Source organism: Lagenorhynchus albirostris, chromosome 2, assembly GCF_949774975.1.
Source record: "Lagenorhynchus albirostris chromosome 2, mLagAlb1.1, whole genome shotgun sequence".
NCBI lineage: Eukaryota > Metazoa > Chordata > Mammalia > Artiodactyla > Delphinidae > Lagenorhynchus > Lagenorhynchus albirostris.
This window is the reverse complement of record NC_083096.1, coordinates 112,042,002-112,064,296: the sequence shown is the minus strand read 5'-3', so window position 1 is coordinate 112,064,296 and position 22,295 is coordinate 112,042,002. Positions and strand designations below refer to the sequence as shown.

General features: G+C 41.7%; 1 protein-coding gene across 4 annotated transcripts in view; it reads right to left on the bottom strand.

The window, feature by feature from the left end:
- Nucleotides 1-14,890: 14,890 nt before the first annotated feature.
- The window catches only part of LPAR3 (lysophosphatidic acid receptor 3), a 72,865-nt gene continuing 65,460 nt past the window's right edge, over nucleotides 14,891-22,295 (bottom strand). For all 4 annotated transcript variants that reach the window (XM_060139641.1, XM_060139643.1, XM_060139642.1 and 1 more), the window contains one exon: nucleotides 14,891-16,689. In XM_060139641.1, the coding sequence (XP_059995624.1) occupies nucleotides 16,358-16,689 (332 nt within the window). In that variant the 3' untranslated portion in view covers nucleotides 14,891-16,357. The remainder of the gene's footprint in view (nucleotides 16,690-22,295) is intronic.

Sequence of the window (22,295 nt, the reverse complement as noted above, 5' to 3'; positions counted from 1 at the left end):
TCCCCTGGCTGCAATGTGAAAGGCACCCTGCCCCCTCCTGGAGTTGTGTAGCACACAACCTACATAACTACACACAGCAGACCTGCCACTTCCATCATAGTGTTTCTAACACTGCATTGTGAGTATCTCTTTACCTTTCTCTCTCTTTACTGAAAGCTCCTTGAAGTCAGAGACTGCTAGATCCCCAGTATAGCAAGTGCCAAACAAGTGTTTGTCAAATAAATGGGAAGAAGAAGGGAGCACAGCTGGCTCACATGGGGTAGCCTGGGGAAGACTTCTCAGAGAAGGCACCTGGATGCTCCTCCTTATTTCTCAGCTACAGATGGACACTCAACTTCCTTCAAGAGATTTCAGGAACAATTTCTTCTTTGTAAAATTTATTTATTTATTTGGTTGTGCCAGGTCTTAGTTGCGGCAGGCAGGCTCCTTAGTTGAGGCTCAGGGGCTCATTAGTTACTGCTTGCCAGCTCCTTAGTTGTGGCATGCAGGATCCTTAGTTGTGGCATGCGAACTCTTAGTTGCAGCATGCATGTGGGATCTAGTTCCCCCGCCCGGCATTGAACCTGGGCCCCTGGCACTGGAGCGTGGAGTCTCAACCACTGCACCACCAGGGAAGTCCCTCAGGAACAATTTCTAAGGAGATATAATAATAAAAATTTTGGTATACTGTGCTTTAGTTTCCTACCAAACAATCTCCATGGAGATAAACACAAAAACACCCTGTTCATTCAACCCAGTAAAAACCAGAGTCTTTGTTCTCTTAAGGAGGTAGTGGGAAGTAGCAAGTGGGATGTTGCCTATTTTTCTGGACCTGGCAAGTAGGGCCCAGAGCAGAGAAAGGGCACTGAGCTTCCTGCAGTCCAAGTCTGGACAGCATGCAGCTCTGGGATGCACCTCTCTGCAGGCCTTGCTGAGCGATGCCATCTCGGTGTGCCGGCCTCAAGCTCCTCTCCACCACCTTGCTTCTCCCACTGCTCTACCCCCAGCCCCTGGAGCATGCTGAGAACATTAAAGTAAAGTAAATAGAGAGGTGGACAGAACTAAGGACAGTCTTAAAACTGGTTACACGTTTTAAGATCATTAGCAACTCTCCTTTCAGGTTTTTCTTCATATAAAATCATTTCTGCTTCTTTAGAGTTTCTTTATGGTTTCCATGTTACAGGCCTTAAGTCATTTACTGTGGTTCTTTTAAGGACTGATAATGGTAAAGTTAAGACCAACGCTCGATATCCCAGGTCATGGCAGCATCTGCCCAGGGCTCTCTCACCCAGACCTGACCAAGGGGCCAACTTGGAAATTTTAGGACCAGCAGTCACATATGAGGAAACCAATGATACATGCAGCAGTGGTGGGAATTAAAAGACTAAAGCCAGAAATGGCCACCACTTCAAAATGATCGTTCTGTGGTTTTCTTTGTGGAGACAGAGTTGGTTCCTCAAATTAAGCTAATAAAGAAACAGAAATCAAACACTTGCCTGCATGCCACATCCACCGTGCTCTCTTGGGGAGGAGAGGCCGGGATGAGTGGAGCTGAGCTTTGATGGAGCTCACGTTATCTGTTCAGTCACTAGAGGCCTTTGGACCTGCTGTTCCTCTGTGTTCCGAGGAACGCTTTCACTCAGAACAAAGGCGCCCACCAGAACAAAGGCGAAGTTCACGGCCTTCTGCTGCTCCCCCCACAGCAAAGATCACCTTCACACTGTCCAGACACTGACTGACTCCGCTGACTACCTCCTCGGGCCCTGCTACTGAACGATGCCATAGTTGGAAAGTTTCTTTTACGCCGCTTCTATTAAATGTGAGCTTTTAGGTGCCCTCGAGTGGTTTTGAGGCAGTAAAAACTACTCAGAGGTTAAATGTTGCTTTTAAAAATTAACGTGCAATTTATTGAAGTTACAGATTAAAAAAACTATTTTTTCTGAAGCTTTTAAGTTCTGCATCAAATATTATTGTTCATTGTATACTATATACAGCCTGTCATATTTTTTAAAACTATGTCAAAGGCCTTTGAATAATATATGATCCTGTTTCTAAGCTTAGCTAAACTAACACCTTCAAGCATTTTAAATTGCATTTATAAATCAATGTATTCTATTTCTTTTTTAAATTATTATTTCCATGTTTTGATTGAACTAACACAACCTTCCTGAGTATTCAAATAACAAGGAATCATCATAATTCAAACTTATAAATAAGGGTGACCTTAACTTCTTTTAATATTTCAATACTGTGTATAAACTTAGTAAAATTATAACAAAATTGAAAGCAATTATTCACACATTATAATTAATTTATTTATTTTTGCTGTGTTGGGTCTTCGTTTCTGTGCGAGGGCTTCCTCTAGTTGTGGCAAGCGGGGGCCACTCTTCATCACGGTGCACGGGCCTCTCACTATCGCGGCCTCTCTTGCTGCGGAGCACAGGCTCCAGACGCGCAGGCTCAGTAGTAGTGGTTCATGGGCCTAGTCGCTCCGCAGCATGTGGGATCCTCCCAGACCAGGGCTCGAACCCGTGCCCCCTGCATTAGCAGGCAGATTCCCAACCACTGCGCCACAAGGGAAGCCCCTATTCACATATTATAAATTGGAATTTAATATATGGTAATTTTAAAATTAGGCCAAATTGTGTTAAACACTACAGGCACATGAAATACCAAATATATGCTTTTCCTTCACACAAAATATTAATATACCACATGCTGATCTCCTTAAACAGATACATACTTAAATCTCAACCAGCCTGTGGTTGAGTGATGCTTAAGGTCTGTATTGCTTTCTTAGGGCTGCTGTAACAAATGATCACAAACTGGGTGGCTTAAAACAACAGACATTTATTCCTTCCCAGTTCTGGAAGCTCAGAGTTTGAAATCAAGGTGTCAGCGGGGCCCTGCTCTCTCTGGAGGCTGGAGAGGAGCATCCTTCCTCACCTCTTGCAACTTTGGTGACTCCAGGCATTCCTTGGCTTGCGGCCACATCACTCCAATCTTTGCCTCCATCTGCACATCACCTTCTCTGTGTGTCTCCTCTTTTGTCTCTTATAAGGACTCTTGCAACTGGATTTAGGGCCCACTCAGGTAGTCCAGCCAGGATGATCTCATTTCAAGATCCTTAATTTTATTACATCTGCAAAGAGACTTTTCCCACATAAGGTAACATGCACACATTCCAGGGATTTGGACATGGACATGTCTCTCTGGGGACCACTGTTCAACCCACTATCTGCACAAAGCAGCTGTCATTCCAGTGAATCACGTGGTAATGCCCAGAGGTGGTCAAAGGGCGCCTTTCTGATCACAAAACTGCTGGGACATAGTCGTTCTATTTATAGCATTGCTATCAATGCCCTTCGGATGAGGCTGTCTCATAATCAAGCCCTGAGTTTACATTCTGTTTTACTGAATTTGTTTAACTTCTCACAGAAGTCTGCACCAACCCTCCTCCCACATGGACTACACACTTCACTTGATGAGGTTTTGCATTTATTAACTCAACATATAAAAATATATTTTCTGGTTATCTCTAAAGACATTTGAACTTCAGAATCCTGGATTCTTTTCATATCCTTTCAATCTGTTAGGCTCATCAACTCTTAGTGTTAGTGATTAAAACGGTACCCAGTTGAATTCTGGCATTCTTGTTACGGTTTTGCCTGACTCATTGGTCCCACTTCTAAGGTCTTTCCACTGCCAATTTCCAAGAGCTGGGTAGGAATCCTCTTAGGACTTTAAACAAATCATTGAAAAATGAATCTCAAAGAGCGAATTCTGACAGTAGGTCTTTACTTAAAGGAGGTGGATTTGTAGAGTGATTAAGAAACTATTCTATATGTATAAGCTGTGTGGCTTGAGAAAATTACTTAGTCTTTCTAAGCTGGTGTACCCCTCTCTATAAAGTGGAGGTAACATCATTCCAAGTTTCTTCATTGGGTTGTGAGGATTAAAAGAGAAGTGCATGTAGAGTACTTCCCACGGTGCCCAGTTTATAACAAACACGCCAAAAAATGTTAGTGTTTAGAATACTAGAATTTGTGTGTCTAGCAGATGTTCAGAAGAGTGTTCCTATGTTCCCTTAGGACTATATGAACACAAATTGTGGTAGATAGAGATAGCCCCTAAAAGGAGGTTTCCTCCTGCATATAATACATTCATTCATCTTTATTTATATTCAAATATTTATTGAGCATCTACTGTCTGCCAGGCACTGTTCTAAGTGCTTGGGATGGATCACTGAACAAAACAGGCACCAATCCCTGCCTCACGGAGCTTAAGTTCTAGTGGAAGGAGCCTTACTGAAGGCGATAAGTACCACCAAAAAAATGGAGTGGGGGAAGCGGGGAGAGCAGTGCCAGGGGTGGGGTGGGCTGCACGTTAGATACGCTGGTCAGGGCAGACCTCATGAAGAAGGAGACATTTGAGTAAGGACTTGAAGGAGGTGAGGGATATTCAGATATATGGGGAGACACCATTTCAGGCAGAGAAACCAACAGTGCAAAGGTCCTGAGGTGGGAGCATTCCTGACACGTTCAAGGACAAGCAAGAGATGATGTAACTGGAGTGGTGTAAGAGAGGGGGAGAGTACACGGGAAAGAGGTAGAGAGGTGACAGGGCTAGATCTTGAAGGTCATTAGCATCTGTTTAATAAGATGGGAGGCCATTGCAAGGTTAAGAGCAGAGGGATGACATGATTTAACCTGAATTTTAAAAGGATCACTGTGGCTACAGTGTGGAGAATAGATGGGAGGAAGGGAAGGGTAGAAGCAGGGAGACCAATCAGAGTCTATGTAGGAATCTAGGCAAGAGACAAGGGTAGCTCAGACCAGGAGGTAGCACTGGAGGTGGTGAAAAGTGGGCAGATCCTGCTTTTATGATAAAAAGAGCTTAGGCAATTTGTTGACATATTGGATGTGGGATGTGAAGGAAAAAGAAGGGAAGGAAGGCACTAAGATTGCTGACCTGAGCAACCTGAAGAATTGTGTTACCATCAACTGAGACAGGGTGGGCTGTGAGTAGATCAGGTGTGGGGTGAGAGTGAATGTATACTAGACATTCAAAGGGGAATTTTCTTTTTTAAAATTAATTAATTTATTTTTGGCTGTGTTGGGTCTTCGTTGATGCCTGGGGGCTTTCTCCAGTTGTGGCAAGCAGGGGCTACTCTTAGTTGCGGTGTGCGGGCTTCTCATTGTGGTGGCTTCTCTTGTTGCGGAGCACGGGCTCTAGGTGTGCGGACTTCAGTAGTTGTGGCATGCAGGCTCAGTAGTTGTGGCTTGCAGGCTCTAGAGCGCAGGCTCAGTAGTTGTGGCGCATGGGCTTAGTTGCTCCGCGGCATGTGGGATCTTCCTGGACCGGGGCTCGAACCCGTGTCCCCTGCATTGGCAGGCAGATTCTCAACCACTGCGCCACCAGGGAAGTCCCGGGAATTTTCTTTCTTTTTCCCAATTTTTAAAAATTGAAGCATAGTTGATTTACAATGTTGTGTTAGTTTCAAGTGCACAGCAAAGTGATCCAGTTGTACATATATATATCTTTCTTCAGATTCTTTTCTATTAGAGGTTATTATAAGATGTTGAGTACAGTATAATTCCCTGTGTTATACAGTAGGTTGTTGTTGCTTACCTATTTTATACATAATAGTGTGTATATGTTTCCCAAACTCTTAATTTATCTCTCCCTCAAGGGAGAATTTTCTTTATGAGTTTAGAGTTTGAGAGAGAGACAGAGAGGTCTTGGCTACAGATAAAAATTTTGGAGCTGTCGGCATATGTATGGTATTTAGAGCCACGTGACTAGATGAGATGACCAACACAGTGGAGGTGGATAGAAAAGAGAACTGGACCGGTGGCAGAGCCCATCAGCATTGCGGAGCCAGGGAGAAGAGTGAAACCAGCGAAAGAGACTGAGAAGGGGCAACCAAGAGACTTGGTGTCGTGGAAGCAAGGGGCTGATCCTCAACGGTGTTAGAGTCTGTATTTAACTTGAAATGCCCTCCACTCGATGACAGTGAGCCCCTTAACAGTCCATGTGACATCTGTCATAGCCCTCCCAGTTTCCCCTAACTCTTCCTCTCTAGCTAGACACCTTTTGACTTTCTGCATAGACTTCTGTAGGGGAAATCAAATGGGTTTTAATAATTTAAAAATAATAAAGGAAATGAAAATCAAGAGATACACCTTGGGATAGCAATAATAATTTTTTAAAGTATGCCTATAACTTGTTCACATAATCTATATAAAATATGCACATCACATTGCAAATGCCCTTGCAGTCACTGGTTCTTAGGAAAATTCCAGTTAGTTCCATAACAACAGTGAATTTTATGCCATAGCCTGTAAGTTGTGCAATGGCAATCCATACAGCACTTCTGGGTATAACTCTGGCGATACATTTTGGACAGTGTGGGCAACCACCGATTTTAGCCCCTTTCTTGCCCCATGAATATCTACTGGAAGAGGCTTAGTCACTAATGTAAGCTCTTTTTGAGCTTAGAGTCAATCTCATTTTCCTCGGTATCTTTCTCAGTACCCAGCACACTGTCTGCTTTAAGGTAGATTCTCTGAAAGTATGCTCAGTGAATGAATGAATACTGAGAGCATGTTGCATTAATGAATGACTTGAAATAAAAAAAACTTTTTTGGTCAGAAACTGAAAGTCAGACGAGCATAACAAGTATGCTTAAATGTGGCCTTTTATGTGGAATTTATTGCATACTTTTTGATGGGATCATTTATACTTTTGTTTCTACCACAGGGCAGGCAAACTACTTTCCACCTTATCTGAACCACATGTATTTCCAAAAGCAATAACTAGGCAGAGAGAGGAGAAATTCAGCTTTCTAATCGGCACTACTATTGAGGGTAGATGCTATTTTATTTTTCATATCTCTCTTGCTACCACTTCAGGAATTATGATTTTCCATATCCTCAAAGTAAAAAATCTCTATGAGAAGGCAAGCAAACCAATGTCATCGCCGAGTACACCACACAGGTGCCTATGAGAAGCTGTATTACTGGCCAAAGGGGCATAAAATAGTTACTCTGCAAACCAATCAAAAGGACCATTTCCGTGCGCAGCTGCCTTATTAGATGCATAATCAACAGTCTATCTAGGGCCTCTTTCCATGGGGGAGGCAGGGGAGATAAAGATTCTTTTTGTCAGTGTGTTCTAGTTTTTCATATGATTCTTTGCTGCCTCCAGAATTCTTTTTCAGCACTCAAACGGACAGCTATAAAATTGATTGGCTTGAATGCCAAATAAAATAAAACACAGTAGCCTACTTCATCATTTACTACTAGCTATTTATTATGAGCAGTGCTGTGTTGGGATATCGACCCTGAGATTAAAGCTAGAGAAGTATAGATTCTAAGATCCTGCAGACACATAAATCTCCCCAGCCAGGGTGACAGATGATAATGAGATTATACTCAGAGGCCATCTTTTATCTCAATGGAGCCCAACAGCTAACGTTTCTTAAAAATAATGAATTGTACAAACAATGCAGGGAACGTTTGCTTAGCGGTTCTGCAATGCAACTTCCTGGGGCCCTAAGTATGCTGGCAGGCTGCCCAGCTGTCTGGCCACTTAGAGCAGACACTCCCTCACTTGGTTGGTTGGTTGAATCATTTGTTCCTTCGTTTACTTCAACCCACCTGGCCATGGGAGGCGCCTTTCTTCCTGAATTTTCCATGTAATCATCATGTTCTTTCTTGACTCCATGCCCTTTTTTCTCACAGTATCCCTCTAGCTGGGAAGCCTTCTTGCCTCTCCAAAATCAAAACCATACTCCTTCTTTAGCACACAGCTCAAGTCTCACATCTTCCACAAAATCTTACACAAAACTTTAGAGTAAATTGGTTCTGGATCTAAATCCTGGCCTGACGACTTATTAGCAGTGGAGCTGAGGGCAACTCACATCACCTCTCTAAATCTCAGCTTATTTACTATAGAGTAGAGGTTAAAATTCTTATCTCCAAGATTCTTATCTAATTCTTATCTGATTCCGGGTACTAAGTATATAGGTCACAACACAATTCCTAACTCATAATGGGTACTCCATCAGTGTTAATTTCCCCTATCTTGCCTCCTTTTCTCAGTTAAAATTTCAGCCCACAATTAGGTTATTAAACAGACACTGAATTTTTTCACAGCAGGATGTACTGGATCTCAGGCTCTTCTGTGAACCGTCCCTTCACCTTCTTGCTTTAATCCATGGATCTGAACTCTGGCTACACATGGCAATCCCTTTGGATGTACCCACAGCTTGGGCCAAGTCCCAGAGATTCTGATCTAATTGGTTAGGATGGAGCCCAGACATGACTTGACAAACAATTCGACTCTCTGTCTGCACCACGACTGCAACCAGGCAACTAGTCAGGCTGAAGGGAAACACATGAACTTTCTGAATGGTCTTAAATCTCACTGGGTGGGCCTTGGTCCAGCAGCCCTACTAAATCCCCCGGTCCACTCACCGGCCTACTCCCTTGGACAGTGATTTCTCACCTCCTCTTCTCTACTCAAACCTCCAACTCCTCTTGCCTTATCTTTATTCTCTGCTAAGGATGTGAAGCCTTCACTCATTGATAAGATAGGAAAAAAAAGTGAACACACCCCCATCGACATATCTTCCAGCTCCCTGTGTGCATACCTTGCCTTCCCCCCTCTGACTATGAATGGAATGTCCCCACTGCTGTCAAAGGCCAAAACTTCCACTTATATCCTGGAGCCCATTCCTTTCAGCAATTATCACCATGACTCTCCCGAATCATCACTTACTCCCTCTTTCCTGGAGCATTCTCACCAGCAGCTAATAAGCTGTAATAATTCCCATCTGAAAATAAATCCCACCCCTGACCCCCCCAACCTCACATACCTCTCTGGCTACTGCCCCATTTCTCTGGTGCCTTTTTAGGAAAATAAAAACAGTAATTTAAAAATAACTAGTCCTGGGACTTCCCTGGCGGTCCAGTGGTTAAGACTCCGTGCTTCCACTGCAGTGGGCACGGGTTTGATCCCTGGTCAGGGAACTAAGACCCTGCATACTGCGTGGCGTGGCCAGAAAAAAAAACAGTCCTCACTGGTCTCCTATCCTTTCCTCCCAATCTCTCTTGAACCCCCTCCAATTGGGCTTTCACCACCACGGTACTGAAACAGCTTTGTCAGGTCACCAAACACCTCCAAGGCCAAATCAGCAGTCACTTCTCAAGCCTCAAGCCGCAGTATTTGATACAGTTGATCACTCCCGGGTCTCACTGACTCTTGGTTCTCTCCCTACACCGCTGGCTGCTCCTCCCGTCTCCTCAACTGACTCCTCATTTCCCTGACCTCCAACATCGCAAATGCCCACAGGTCAGTTCTCAAATCTGTTAATCCATCTACACCTACTCTCCGTGTGATTTAGTCCAGCCTCGTGGTTATAAATACTATTCATACACTGGTGGCTCCAAGATTAATATCTCCAGCCTGGACCTCTCCCCTGAGCAGCAGACTTGTTTCTCCAGACGCCTTCTCGACATCTCCACCTGCATGTACCTCTGCAACATCTAGTATCACACTGAAGCTGAATTCCTGATTCCTACCCATCCCCGAATCTGCTGCTCCTACCACCTTCTCCATCGTAAAAAGAAATCCCATTTTTGTAGTGGTTTGGATCAAAATACTTGAAGTTGTCTTAAGACAAATCTCTTGTTGCCATATCCACTCCATTGGCATGTCCTACATCATACACATTTTTCAATGTTATTAGATTATCCATACCCATAACTTAAAATCGCCAAATAGCATTCCATCAATAACAATAAGTACACAGTGCCCAGCATTGTTCTAAGTGCTTGACATATAATTTACTGAATCTACAACTCTGTGAGGGAGGTAGACTCTTGATCCCCACTTTATAGGTGAGATACTTAATGCACAGAGGAATTGCCCAAAGTCACAGAGCTAGTAAGTGAAATGGCTGAGACATGAATGCATGCAATTTGATTCCAGAGTCCATGTGCTTGACTACAATGCCTTACGTTTGTCACATGCTTGAATATTTACATTGTTTAGAAGTTTCCAGTGTTATAAATCATGTTGTTTTGATCACCTTTGTGTAATAAACCTTTTCTTAATTTAGAGTCATTTCTTTAGCATGCATTCTTAGAAGTTGAATTGCTCAATGAGCGTAAACGTTCTTAGTCCCTGAAATGGCTAACCTATTATTAGTAAACATTGGGCTCTTTGAAATCTGAAGTTATATACAGTGGTAGGAAACTTTTTCTTAATAGAGAAAAACCTCTGAAGAAGAACTTAGCTAGCTAAGTTTGATCCTGACTCAGTCACTTAAGTACTCATTCAATCTCGTGGTCTTCAGTTTCCTCATTTGTAAAATCAAGATAATCCCTACATTACAACTTCCTCACAACGATGCATAAATCAGGCCCTTATTTCCATCAAAAGAAGAAACTTTAGTGTTACTTTCCCCAAAAAAACCACAAACTCTGAAACTTAGATCTATTACCATTCAACTCTAGAAAAGGCTTGATCCATGGCCTCTTTTAAGGCCATGGAACACACAGTTCTGACTTTCAAATAACTTTGCACATCTGCATTTTCACCTACCTTGGCTCACTCATTATTGTTTCAAGGTCCTCTTCTCATCATCTGGAAACCTAAAGGAAAGATTAAGTAGTACTAAATTTGCCACGGCTGTATATCAACTGTGACCACACATTTTATTTCTCATGCTCTAATCTCAGTTTTGATATCACAGGTTTGGATAATGAATAGCCAATAAGTAAACCATGCTCTTATGCTCTTTTTTGTCTTATTTACCCATTCAGCCTTCAGAAGACCCATATACTGTAAGGGGGAACCCATAAGTTACACATACCAACACTTTACTTTTTAGAGAATTTTCATCCCTTACTCTAGAACTAGTTATATTATCTTCTACCCACAGTCAAGATAAACTAATAGGACCCATATCTCCACAAGGCAAAAGTCACAGAAGCCAAGATGACCCACTCCCTTCCTTTTTTCTTTTTCCATCTGCTGTATTGTCTGTCAGCAGTCAGCTGGATTGCTGGTCCTTTCTCTGCTCTCCCCTGAATCTGAAAGGTTGGAAGCCTGGGAATTCTATTTCTCAGAGTACAAAGCCAGCAAATATCCCAGTTTAGATTCTGCCAGTGCCAAAGACAAGAGATGAGAAGGACAGAAGGGAAGCAGGAGCCATATTCTTCCCCTAGCAGCAGATGTTAGATTTTGCAGTGGCCTCTGAGTATCCCTCAGGAAGCAGCTTCCACAAGTTCCTGACCTGTGTGGCAATAATTCCCTACAGGTTAGCTGCAAACCTGACAGCTAACAATGGGCTTCCCTCACCTTTGCTCCTCTAGCCTTTCCAACTATTTTATAACCCCCAATTGCCTATTTTAAATACTTCCTGCTTCAAGTACCCAGAGTGGTTTCTGTTTTTCGAACTGAAGACTGAAATATCCCATCTCCTAATTTATATAAACCTGTGGTCAGCTGTCCACTTAAGAAAAAGACAAGTCTAGTTTAGATGATCAGTACCAGATCCCCAACTCATAAATTGTAAACTGATTTTAACTCCCAGAGTAGCCCCTTTATGTGATTTCTTTTTCTTCCCCTAGGTCTTGGAGAATTCTATATTAAGAATTATATTACAGAGGCCGGATCTAAAAAATACAACACCAATATCAAACAATGTTCCAAGTGATATCTGAAGGATGGCTACCTCCACATATGTCCATCCTTAATATTTTCAGCTCCTTTTCATTTTATTTCCCTTCAATTACTTGTGTGTATGTTTAATTTATGGTTTTGTTCATTCTTTTAACGGCAGGGACTTTTTGCTTGTTTGTTCCCTAGCACCTAGGGACTATTCAAAGATTTTGGTTAAATTACATGTAAAAGTAAATTTGTGGGCTCCCATTTGCCTTGATGGAGTAAACATCGACTCACACACTTCGAATTTAAGTTCATTTTAGCACACATAAGCACATCTTCAAGTCTCTTAGGTTCTCCATTTTGATTAGCAGTTCCATTGTATTCCAGAAATTCCTTCTCTTATTGATGATGGGTTTACAGTTACACATTTCATACCTGCCTCAATCTCATAGATTTTATATGGTCTCCCCTAGGTGATCCTTACGTACACTAAAGCTTGAGAACCACTGCAATAAATAGAAACAGAGCTCGTTTTATTTGAAATCCCTATGCAAGGAGTAAAACCCAACAAATCCAAAGACTTGGGGTGCTTTCCATGATTCACATCTGGGAGGTGATGTATAGAATGACAGAATTTTGGAGCTGAAAAGATCCTTACAGATCATTGAAGCTTATCATTTAGGAGATCAGAAATCTATGAATTCTAGAATTTCATAGATAGTTTAGGACAGAACAGAACAGAACTCAGAACCTAGGTATTCTGAATTTCAATCTTGTGCTTTCTTTAAGATGGTTGTCATAACATTTGGGTGAGTGGTGAACTGAACGACTCTATGTGTGCCAATCATACTGTGAATGTGCATATGTGTTAGGAAGTTGTCTGACAAGTAGTAGTAAAGTTCTAACAAAAGTTCTAATACAAAATGTATTAGATGCTTTCCAATAGATGCAGGTAAAGTGTCTTGAGGAAGGGACAGTGATTTCTAATATGCACAAAGATATAACATGGACTTCTGACAGGTGCCACCCCCTTTTCTTCAATACGACCTTACGACTAACAAAGAATGTGTAAGTGCTAATCTCAGTAACAAATACAATACAGATGAGGTTTTTGGAAATTTGAATTATGTAAACTTGAAGTTGCTAATACAGAAAATTTTTTATAAAGTTGCAACTCTCTAAAAAGCTGGCAAGAACTGCAAATTCCAAAATTGGCTGACCCAGTAAATTGCAAACCATGTTCATGGATTGACAGGCAGAGGTACTGCATTATATATATAACATGACCCACCCTCTTATTCCCGTGTACCGGCATCTCCCCATGTGACCATTGTCCTATTGTTTGCACCATAAACCTTTAGCTCAGAAGTCATATATAATAAAATACTCTGAACCCATAATCACTGCCATTAAAACTTTACCATCTATTAATTTAGGAGAGAGCACACTCTAAAAGGCACTAGAGAGAATGATGTAAAAATAGATAGAGGATTAGGGCCAAAAAGAAAAGAAAAAAAAAAACCCTACAGCAACAGCATCTCCCATCCTAATGTTTACTCCTCTGTGAAAACCGGTCTTACATTATGAGTATTGTAAATTATGTGACGTGTTCAGGAGAGCATCCCTCACAAAATGCATCTTCTCTTAAAGCTCCTTCATGTCTTTAAGTGATTCTAACCCCAACTCCTATGCCTGAAAGACAGTGTGTACAGTTGGAAGGAGCTCTAGGAGTTTCCAATTTAAGCTCACATTTAGTGGTCCACCAAGGGGATAGAATTCTCTGGTAAACATCCCAGAAAACAGATCTGTTTTTGTGTGTGTCTAAATTCTTTTTAGTATGCCGTGAGATGCATCATCGTGTAGAACAACGCTCTGGTTATTTTCACTCCAAGTTCTAACAGGGCTTGTGTTTGTCGTTAAGTCACCTTCATGAATGTCTTCATGGGGCTTGCCTTCATTATGCCTAGTCAATCAATTAAAAGAGGGCCAAGCATTCTTATTGCCCCCACTCCCTGAATGATTAGGGAATTGATGAGCTAATAAGAACAAAACACTCTCAACCTCCTACAGTTAGTCTACAAGCACGGGGCATGTCATGCCTTGTAGTCCATGTGGGGCAGCACCAGATGAAAAGAGCTGCACCCCCCATGCCTCCCTGGTCCCCCCACTGCCTGATGATGCTGCTGCTGGGCTCTCCCAGGCCCGGATCCTGGGCCATCCAAACTCAGGGTGCCAGGGCAGCAGGGGCATCGAAATTGCTAAATTTTGATTATCAACGTTTATATAAAGCATCAAAGTGCTAACTGTGAAGGAAATTAGAGTTTTTTTCAAGGCTTACATTTGTTCTATGGTTAAGTATTGTTTTTATTTGGAATTACACAAATGGAGGCATAATCATTTCAGTGCTTAGGGCTTCTAAAAGTTACATTATGGCCTCAAGTCTACCAGTCACTTAAAAAAAAATGTCACCAAGAAACGTCAGTTTACTTCCAAAAAATTCTTTCTTTCCAAGCAGGCAGTCTTCATGAAGGATTAAACGCTCTCACCCATATAGATTTAACAGAACACCTTGGACAGTGCTGCAAATCTAGGGAGAAAATGAAATCTTGCTTGGCTCGGGAGTAGCCCATGCTTTGAGTCAAGGGCTGGTCTGGAAAGGTCTAGATCAAATTTTTAGAACCATCATCACAATGACTTGCAGATAAACTCGGGGTCCTAGGATTTGAATAGGAACATTCTTTCCTTGGTTTTTTTCCCCAACTAAGAGATGGGTTTGCTGTGTTCTTGGTGAGCCCTGTGATGGCTGGCACTTGTCATCTGCAAATATACATGACTCCTCTACTCTTGCACCAGTGCTAAGATATGTGTGTGCATAAAAACAAAAGCTATATATTTCCACCCCGAGTCTCCATAGTTGGATCCCCTCCAGACACCATTCTGAACATGACACTCTGCTGCAGGGTACTAAAAATGATGCTTTGCTCAAAATAAAACCTTTAAAGATCCCTTAGTAGCTATTCAGGGATGGGAATTCAATCTCAATTCTCCACCCTTTGCCCGGCTGTAGATTCAAAATGCTTACATGAAACACTGAGAGTATGTACTTCCTGGCAAATCTGATTTTTCTTCTGCAATAGACGCATGTACTATAGTTACCACAAACTATATTTTTACTTAGAAAATACACAAGGTAATAATGCACCTCCAACGATAGAAAACAGATCCTCTTTTTTTATTTTATTTTATAGGTAGCTTTGGTATAAGCTTCAGATAGACCCACTTATTACACAGTTTGTGAAATCTATACCTTCAAATCATACTACTCTCTATTTTAGGCCATTATATCTAAAAGCATGACTTCTCAAATCCTTTTATTACAAGTAGTTCTTGCACATAAATGTTACACCACAATAGCAAAAAAAAAAAAATGTAAACTTCTTTTGCAAACTACATAAATACTATAATATCTGCCTTGAAGTTATTCTCATTTTAGAATCAGAAGATACTCTATATGCTTTACATAGAAAACTCTGGTCAGTAGCCTATGTATATAAATTTTTTTTTTTTTCTTACTGACTTGCCTTTCATGTTGCCTACCTAGGTCTTTGAAGGAGAAAACTTTTAAATAGAACCCAGATCAAACTTCAATCCACAAGTAAAACAAGTAGTGGAAACATGTCAATAATTGTGGATAAAATATGAGGTGTGAAAATTATTCTAAATACTAAATCTGACAAGTCACCAGTGGCATGGAAGGAACTGGAAAGACTCATTTAAGCTCAAATTTGATCCTATATGCAAGGAACTCAGTCCGCATGCTAATATATTTTTTTACCCTGCTGAATGTCTGTTTTCAAACAAATCACCTCTTTCTATTTTAGAGCACAACAGGTCATTTCTACAACTGTAGTCCTAGACTGGAAAGTCTGGGTGGTCAGTGAATTTATTTCACCATCACTGTCTGTGATGTCTTTAAATACAAATTCGAAGTGTGTAAATATACAGGTGTGTATACACACGCACGCACACTGAGAGGACCACATCAAAGCCTCTTTTTCTTTTTCCCGCAAGAAGAGTTTTTAACGTTTACCTTTTTTGTTATTACTTCAAAGTAAATCTTTTTCCTCAGAATGTTCTTTCAGTTAAAAATCAAGTAAATTAATCTGGAGCCCTGACTGGTTTGTTATTCTGAGATTCCTATTGAACACCTAGCTACTGGCCATGATTTGTTTGAGGAGAAAAACATCACTGCTGAAGCATTTTTTAAAATTTCAAATGCATGCAGAAAGAACTACATAGGCTTTCCAAGCAGCTACATAAGGTGGCTCAAGTAACATTTTTATTTATTTTGGCCTAAGCCCTTTAACAGCATCCTTTGGAAACACAAAGAGAATGGCTACAAGATGGTGGCAGAGCCCGGGATGCATGGCCTGGTGGGCGATGCTCCTAGGGGTTCACAGGATGTCAGGCAGGAATCCACCGTGCTGCCTTCCCTCTTTCTGTGCGTTTTCTCTAAATGCATCGTATCCTCTCTTTCCTGCCCATGCTTTTAAATGATGAAAAACAATTTAAAAAAAAAAATTCCCAATGATTCATTCAGGGCTCAAATAACACTGTATGTGGGCTTAGTTGGAGACAGGTAACCATTCTGAACAGTTCTCCCAGACGAAGGCTGGGCCAGGCAGAGGGACATTGAAGCCTAGGAGCTGCTCTTGTTGCAGACCTGGCCTCGGTTGCTATTATCCTCCATATACTGGCTGCCCCCCGTGTCGCTCTGGCTGAGGACCACGGAGGGGATGTGGGAGGACCGCCTCTCTGGGTTCTTCTCCTGCGAGAAGCAGCAGAGCATCCTCTTCATGGTGCTGTACATGTCCTCATCCTTGTAGGAGTAGATGATGGGGTTCATGACGGAGTTAAGCAGCGCCAGCAGCAGGAACCACCTTTTCACATGCTGCACGTTGCACCACGTGCAGTTCAGGCCGTCGAGCAGCAGAACCACCAGACCTGGTGTCCAGCACACGACAAAGGCCCCTGGAGGGAGAGAGAGGAAGCAACAGGCACTCAGACCTCAGGCTAATTATTTGGGTTTCTTCTCGCCCGGTCTTCGGTCAGTGGTGTCAAGGGACCTTGAGGATTTGTTCTGACAACTGCAAAGCAAACTTCCAGCCTTCCTCTGAGCATTTGAGACTGGGCTTCTTAGAAGCAAACAGACTCTTAACCACGTTCCACTTCACCTTCTTATCTGCTTACCCAGGTACCGTAAGTAGGGGCTTACACTTATCTCTTACTTCTTGAGCACAACACGGACCTTATTTCTGTTTGTTCTCCGAATCACACTAGGAGGCTGTGCAGTCATTATCCACACTCTGCAGGTGAGAAAACTGAGGCCAGATCCCAGGGTCTATGTGGGGAAGCCTCACACACTTAACCCTGCACTCTGCTGTTCTCCAAATCAGACGTTCCAAATGCTCTCCTGAAAATAAGATGCATTGCATCTATGGGAGTCTCCTAGTCTTTCAATCAAGTCACCTGCTCAAAAACTGTATTCTTTACAAATCCATGTTGCTGCCGAGTAAGCACTAAATTCTTTTTGACATAGTCATAGGCCATCTGCTTAATAATCTGTTCTAGGCCGAGATATTTTTGTCAGAAACAAATCTTTCTCTTTCACGATGAGATATCAATGTGCTTTTTATTAGCACATTTATTTATTTAGCATAATTTTAGCACCAATGGCACATGAAGGGGGGTCTGTTCTGAGTCTCTACCCACATGATCATACTTAGCTTACCTCAAACTTTCTGGTATGTTTTTCCTAAAATATGAGACACATGTTCAATTTCCCTACTTAGTCATCGTAACAACAGATAACAATGACAGCTAACACATCAACGCTTCCCTTTATTAACTCATAGAACCACACTCTGAAATAGACATCATTATCATCCTCAGGAAACTGAGGCACAAGAGAAGTTCAGTAACTTACTTACAGGCCAATAGCTTGTAAGGGACATTGAAGTTTGAACCTAGGTAGTCTTCCTCCACAGGCTGTACACTGGGCCACTATGGGACCTGCCTCCATACTGGGACGTGGTTTCTTTCTCCCAAAGTCCTTCTGATTTCTGAATGCCCTTACTTATCCACTGAATAGTCATTGTGAGGTTTCAATGTGCCAAGAACTGTACTAGACAGTGAATGAGGCGAAGACCATGCGGTGCGGGAACAAAAGGGCTAATGGGAGAGATAGAATGAACAAGCGAGTCTGTGAACCGTATCACCAACTAGTTACTCTTCCTGGTTAGAGTCAGACCTGGACAGTATTCCTCTTGGTGCTTTATCTTCCTTCTGAGAGATATAATAATAAGCAAGTCAAGAATTATAAAGAGGCAGTATGAGGCCATGAAACTCCGTGAGCTATGGGGTCAGACAGCTACGCCCAGCCCCTCACCTTACATACTGCTAGTGAGGCAAATTACTCTTCTGAGCCTTCATTCCCTTGTTTAATAAGGATAATGATCCCGACTTACGAAGTGGTTGTTAAGAGTCAGAGGTAATGAAAAGTGGTGTCTAATACCGTGTTGGGTTCACTCAGCAGTGGTTATCATGAGATGCTCTGTCAAAGACATCTGCCAAAAGTAGACGTGCAGGAGTTCTCAGGGGGTTTCACTTCCCATTTCATAACTACAGCTCTCCAATGGCCCCCTTTTTTCTCCATTCTGTATTATTTTTGGTTTGGCTGACATATGTGAAGAAAGAAGTGAACTTAGAGATAAAATAGCAGGGATTTGGGTCCTAATTCTTCACTTACTGTACAACTCTGGGAGATCCATGTCATCGGTCTGGGCTTCATCTTCCTAAACTGTAAATTGAGGATGTTAGGCAAGTTCTGGGTTTTTAAAACTGTGGGCCAAGGCACCTTAGTGAGTATGCAATCAATTTAATGAATTTGGAAAAGTTTCTTTTTATTTTTTTAATGAAAGAATGGAAATGCAAATGGAATGGAATAGCTCAGAGTATATTACACAGACCAAGAGAAGTATTGTTTCTTGAAACTTTTGTTTCAGTTTTATATACTATATTTATGTGTGCATTGGTTATAAAATAAAATATTATTTTTGACTGCTGGGATTAGTCAAAAAGTTTGAAAAACACTAATTTAGATAACCTTTAAGGCTGCATCCAGCTCCAGCGGTCTGTATTTCCCGTAGAAGTAACACTTTTGTTCTCTCTGCCATTTCTGAGACAGGGTTACTATGTTGTCAGGAGGGAAGAACTAAACAAAGCAGACATCAAAAGCTGTAGCTACCAACTTTGACGTGAAGAGTCCTTTCTGTGTGAGACTGCAGAATTCCAAAGAAATCCTAGTGGGAGTGTTCCAAGGTTTTTGTTTTAATGGGTAGGAGGGAGAAATATTGATAAACTTTATACTTAGTTAAATACGCATGTCAAAATTTAATAGTGTATATAACTTCCAAACCAATGGAGGGGGAAGGATGCAAGTAAAGAAAAGGAAAAAAAAAAGTCTCAATGCATAAGAAAGGAGGGAAACATAGAAAAATGGGATAAAGAAAAAATTAAGATGCTGGAAATGAATCCAGATAAGTTGATCCTTGAACAACACAGGGGTTAGGGGCGCTGACCCCTGCACAGTCGAAAATCCGTATGTAACTTTACATTTGGCCCTCGTATCTATGATTCCACATCTGTAGATACAACCAACCTCAGATCAGATTATGTAGCACTGTAGCATGTATTTACTGAAAAAAATCTGCACATAAATGGACCCGCTCAGTTCAAACCCCTGTTGTTCAAGGGTCAACGGTATACTAATAAACAAAATCAATGTTAATTGTACAGTTAAAAAAGTGAATCTAAATAATTTGATGTCTAACATTATAACCATATGTGATAAAACCATGAAGAAAAGCAAGATGATTAACATGAAATTTATAATATGGTTATTTCTACAAGAGAGAGGGGGCCACCAGGATAGGGCACAAAGGAGGTTCTAAAGACACTGAAAATGTTCTATTAAATTGGGTGGCAAGTGCACAGGTGTTTTAAATTTTTAATATTCTTTTAAGTGTTATTCTTTAAACTTTACATATATCTTATATAATTTTGTTTGAACGATATATTTCACACACACACAACAGAGAAAAGGATAAAAGTAAATTGCCAATATGTTTTCCTAAAGACTGTTTTTAAAATTGGATTTTTAAAAATCATTAAAGCTTTTTTCCCTAGCATAAAACTCTAGTTTGGATTAATCAGGGGACCTAAACACTCTAAATAAATCTTCAAATTGATGCCCTGTTTGTCATAATGTGGTACTTCACATACACTTTCCTTTTGCATTGAATTTCATAAAATAATTCATTCAGTCAACACTGACACACTTTTCACTGAGCAATGGTTATACACCAGGCACTGTTGTAAGCATTTTATATGAATTAACCATTTAATCCTCATAGCAACCCTTGGAAATAGGTATATATAAATATAAATATAAATATATATATATATATATATATATATATATATATATATATATAACCCTCATTTTAAACCTGAGGAAAGTGAACTACAGAGAAATTGGTAACCTGCTCAAAGCCATGATAAGTGAAAGGGCCAGGATTTGAACAGGCAGCCTGGCCCCAGGGCTTGTGCTCCTGTTCACATGCTAGGCTGCTCAGCAGTGAGCTGCAAAGGATATTATTTCTAAAGTAAGTGATGGGGAAGGGGGGAAGGTACTTCTGACCTTTAAAGTCCCGTTCATAGAACATCATACCTGACTATGAAACTGCATACAGTATATCACAACCAAGTCATTCTTTGCTTTGCTAACAGAAAGAATTTCTGGCAAAGGAAAGAAGGGAGGGAGGGAGGGAGGGAGGAAGCGAAAACGATGAAGAAGGAAAGAAGGAAGGAAGGGAAGGGGAGGAAAGAAAGGAGAAAGAATTTCAACAAAAATACAGGTAAGAAAAGCAACAAAAATCTGCTGACCTGGGGCTTCCCTGGTGGCGCAGTGGTTAAGAATCTGCCTGCCAAAGCAGGGGACAAGGGTTCGAGCCCTGGTCCGGGAAGATCCCACGTGCCGTGGAGCAACTAAGCCAGTGCACCACAACTACTGAGCCTGCGCTCTAGAGCCCGCGGGCCACAACTTCTGAGCCCACGTGCCACAACTACGGAAGCCCGCGTGCCTAGAGCCCGCGCTCCGCACCAAGAGAAGCCACCGCGATGAGAAGCCTCCGCACCGCAACGAAGAGCAGACCCCCCTCGCCGCAACTAGAGAAAGCCCGCGTGCAGCAACGAAGACCCAACGCAGCCAAAAATAAATAAAATTTATTAAAAAAAGAATCTGCTGACCTTTTCTTTACACCGTTTCCAAGAACAACAAAAGGCAAGTCTCTGACTGAACAGCCGCCACACACTGCGCTGCTGATGGGTACTTCAGCGGTGCTGTCTGAAGTGATGATTGCACTCCAAGCAGGAACCCTGGGAAACTGCAGCTCCCCAACTCCTCCACCAGTGGCCAAGCTCTACCTCCAAACACATCTCAGAGCGGGGGCACAGCTTATCTAAACAGCTCATTCATTGGGGATTTTTACTGTATGTCAGCAGCAGCAGATACGAGGTCCCCAAAAACATTTAAAAGAGAAGAAAATGTCAGGAATGGTTTTGGCCTTGGGAATCCGTCTTTTTGGAGAATTCTTGGAGAATGTGGAAGATGTCAGAAACATACAAATGTTTCTGTCTGTCCCAGTTCTTAAAAGAGGGGCAGAGGGTACATCCTGAGAAATATATATCAGTCAGTCCCTTATCAATTTCCAAAAAATTCTAGAGGAAAAAACTAAGATGAATGTTTTTTGAGTATTTAAACTCAATGCTCAGACCAAGACAGCTGGGACCAAACAAGGCTTTCAAAGAGACACATGCCAAGCCCGGATCTTCCCCCCTCCCCCCTAAATCAGGCATTAACAAGTAAGAGCAGATCTAAAGGTATCTATCTGGGAACTGATAGAAGAAATCAAGAATGTTTCTCTTGGAAAAGAAAAGGCAAAGGAAAACCACATTATGTTAACTATCCCCAAAGACCTGAAGGGCCATCACATAGAGAGAAGCATGACTTACCTTGAAGGTCACCCTGAGACAAGCGGAAAAGTACCAAAAGGCAGAATTTGAAGGTAAGACTTCTTTTTAAGAAAATGAAGCTATTAGGAGAGGAATTTGCTGTTCGGCAGACAGAGAGCCTCCCTCGGCCAGGGTATTTATTTTGCCCAGATCATCCTGAGATGTACAAAGGGAAGAGATTTTTCCTAAATGAGAGAGAGAGGGTTAAGTGGCTTCCGAACTCTTTTCCAAGTAGAAAACTGCTAAATTCTACAAACTATGAGTTTCAACTCCCCATAAAATTCAAACAAATTCGACGTATTGGTTTCCCAGACACCATTATCAGACAGTATGGCTAAAAACTGATTAAGATGAATTCTCTGAGCTACCAGTTCCCAAAGCTGGCAGGCCATCGAATTCCCAGGGGAGCTTTTTAATAATGCAGATCCCCTGGTCCTAGATCAGAGCCAATGGTCAGACTCTCTGGGGTGGTACATGGAAATCTGTAGGACTAAAAAGTTCTC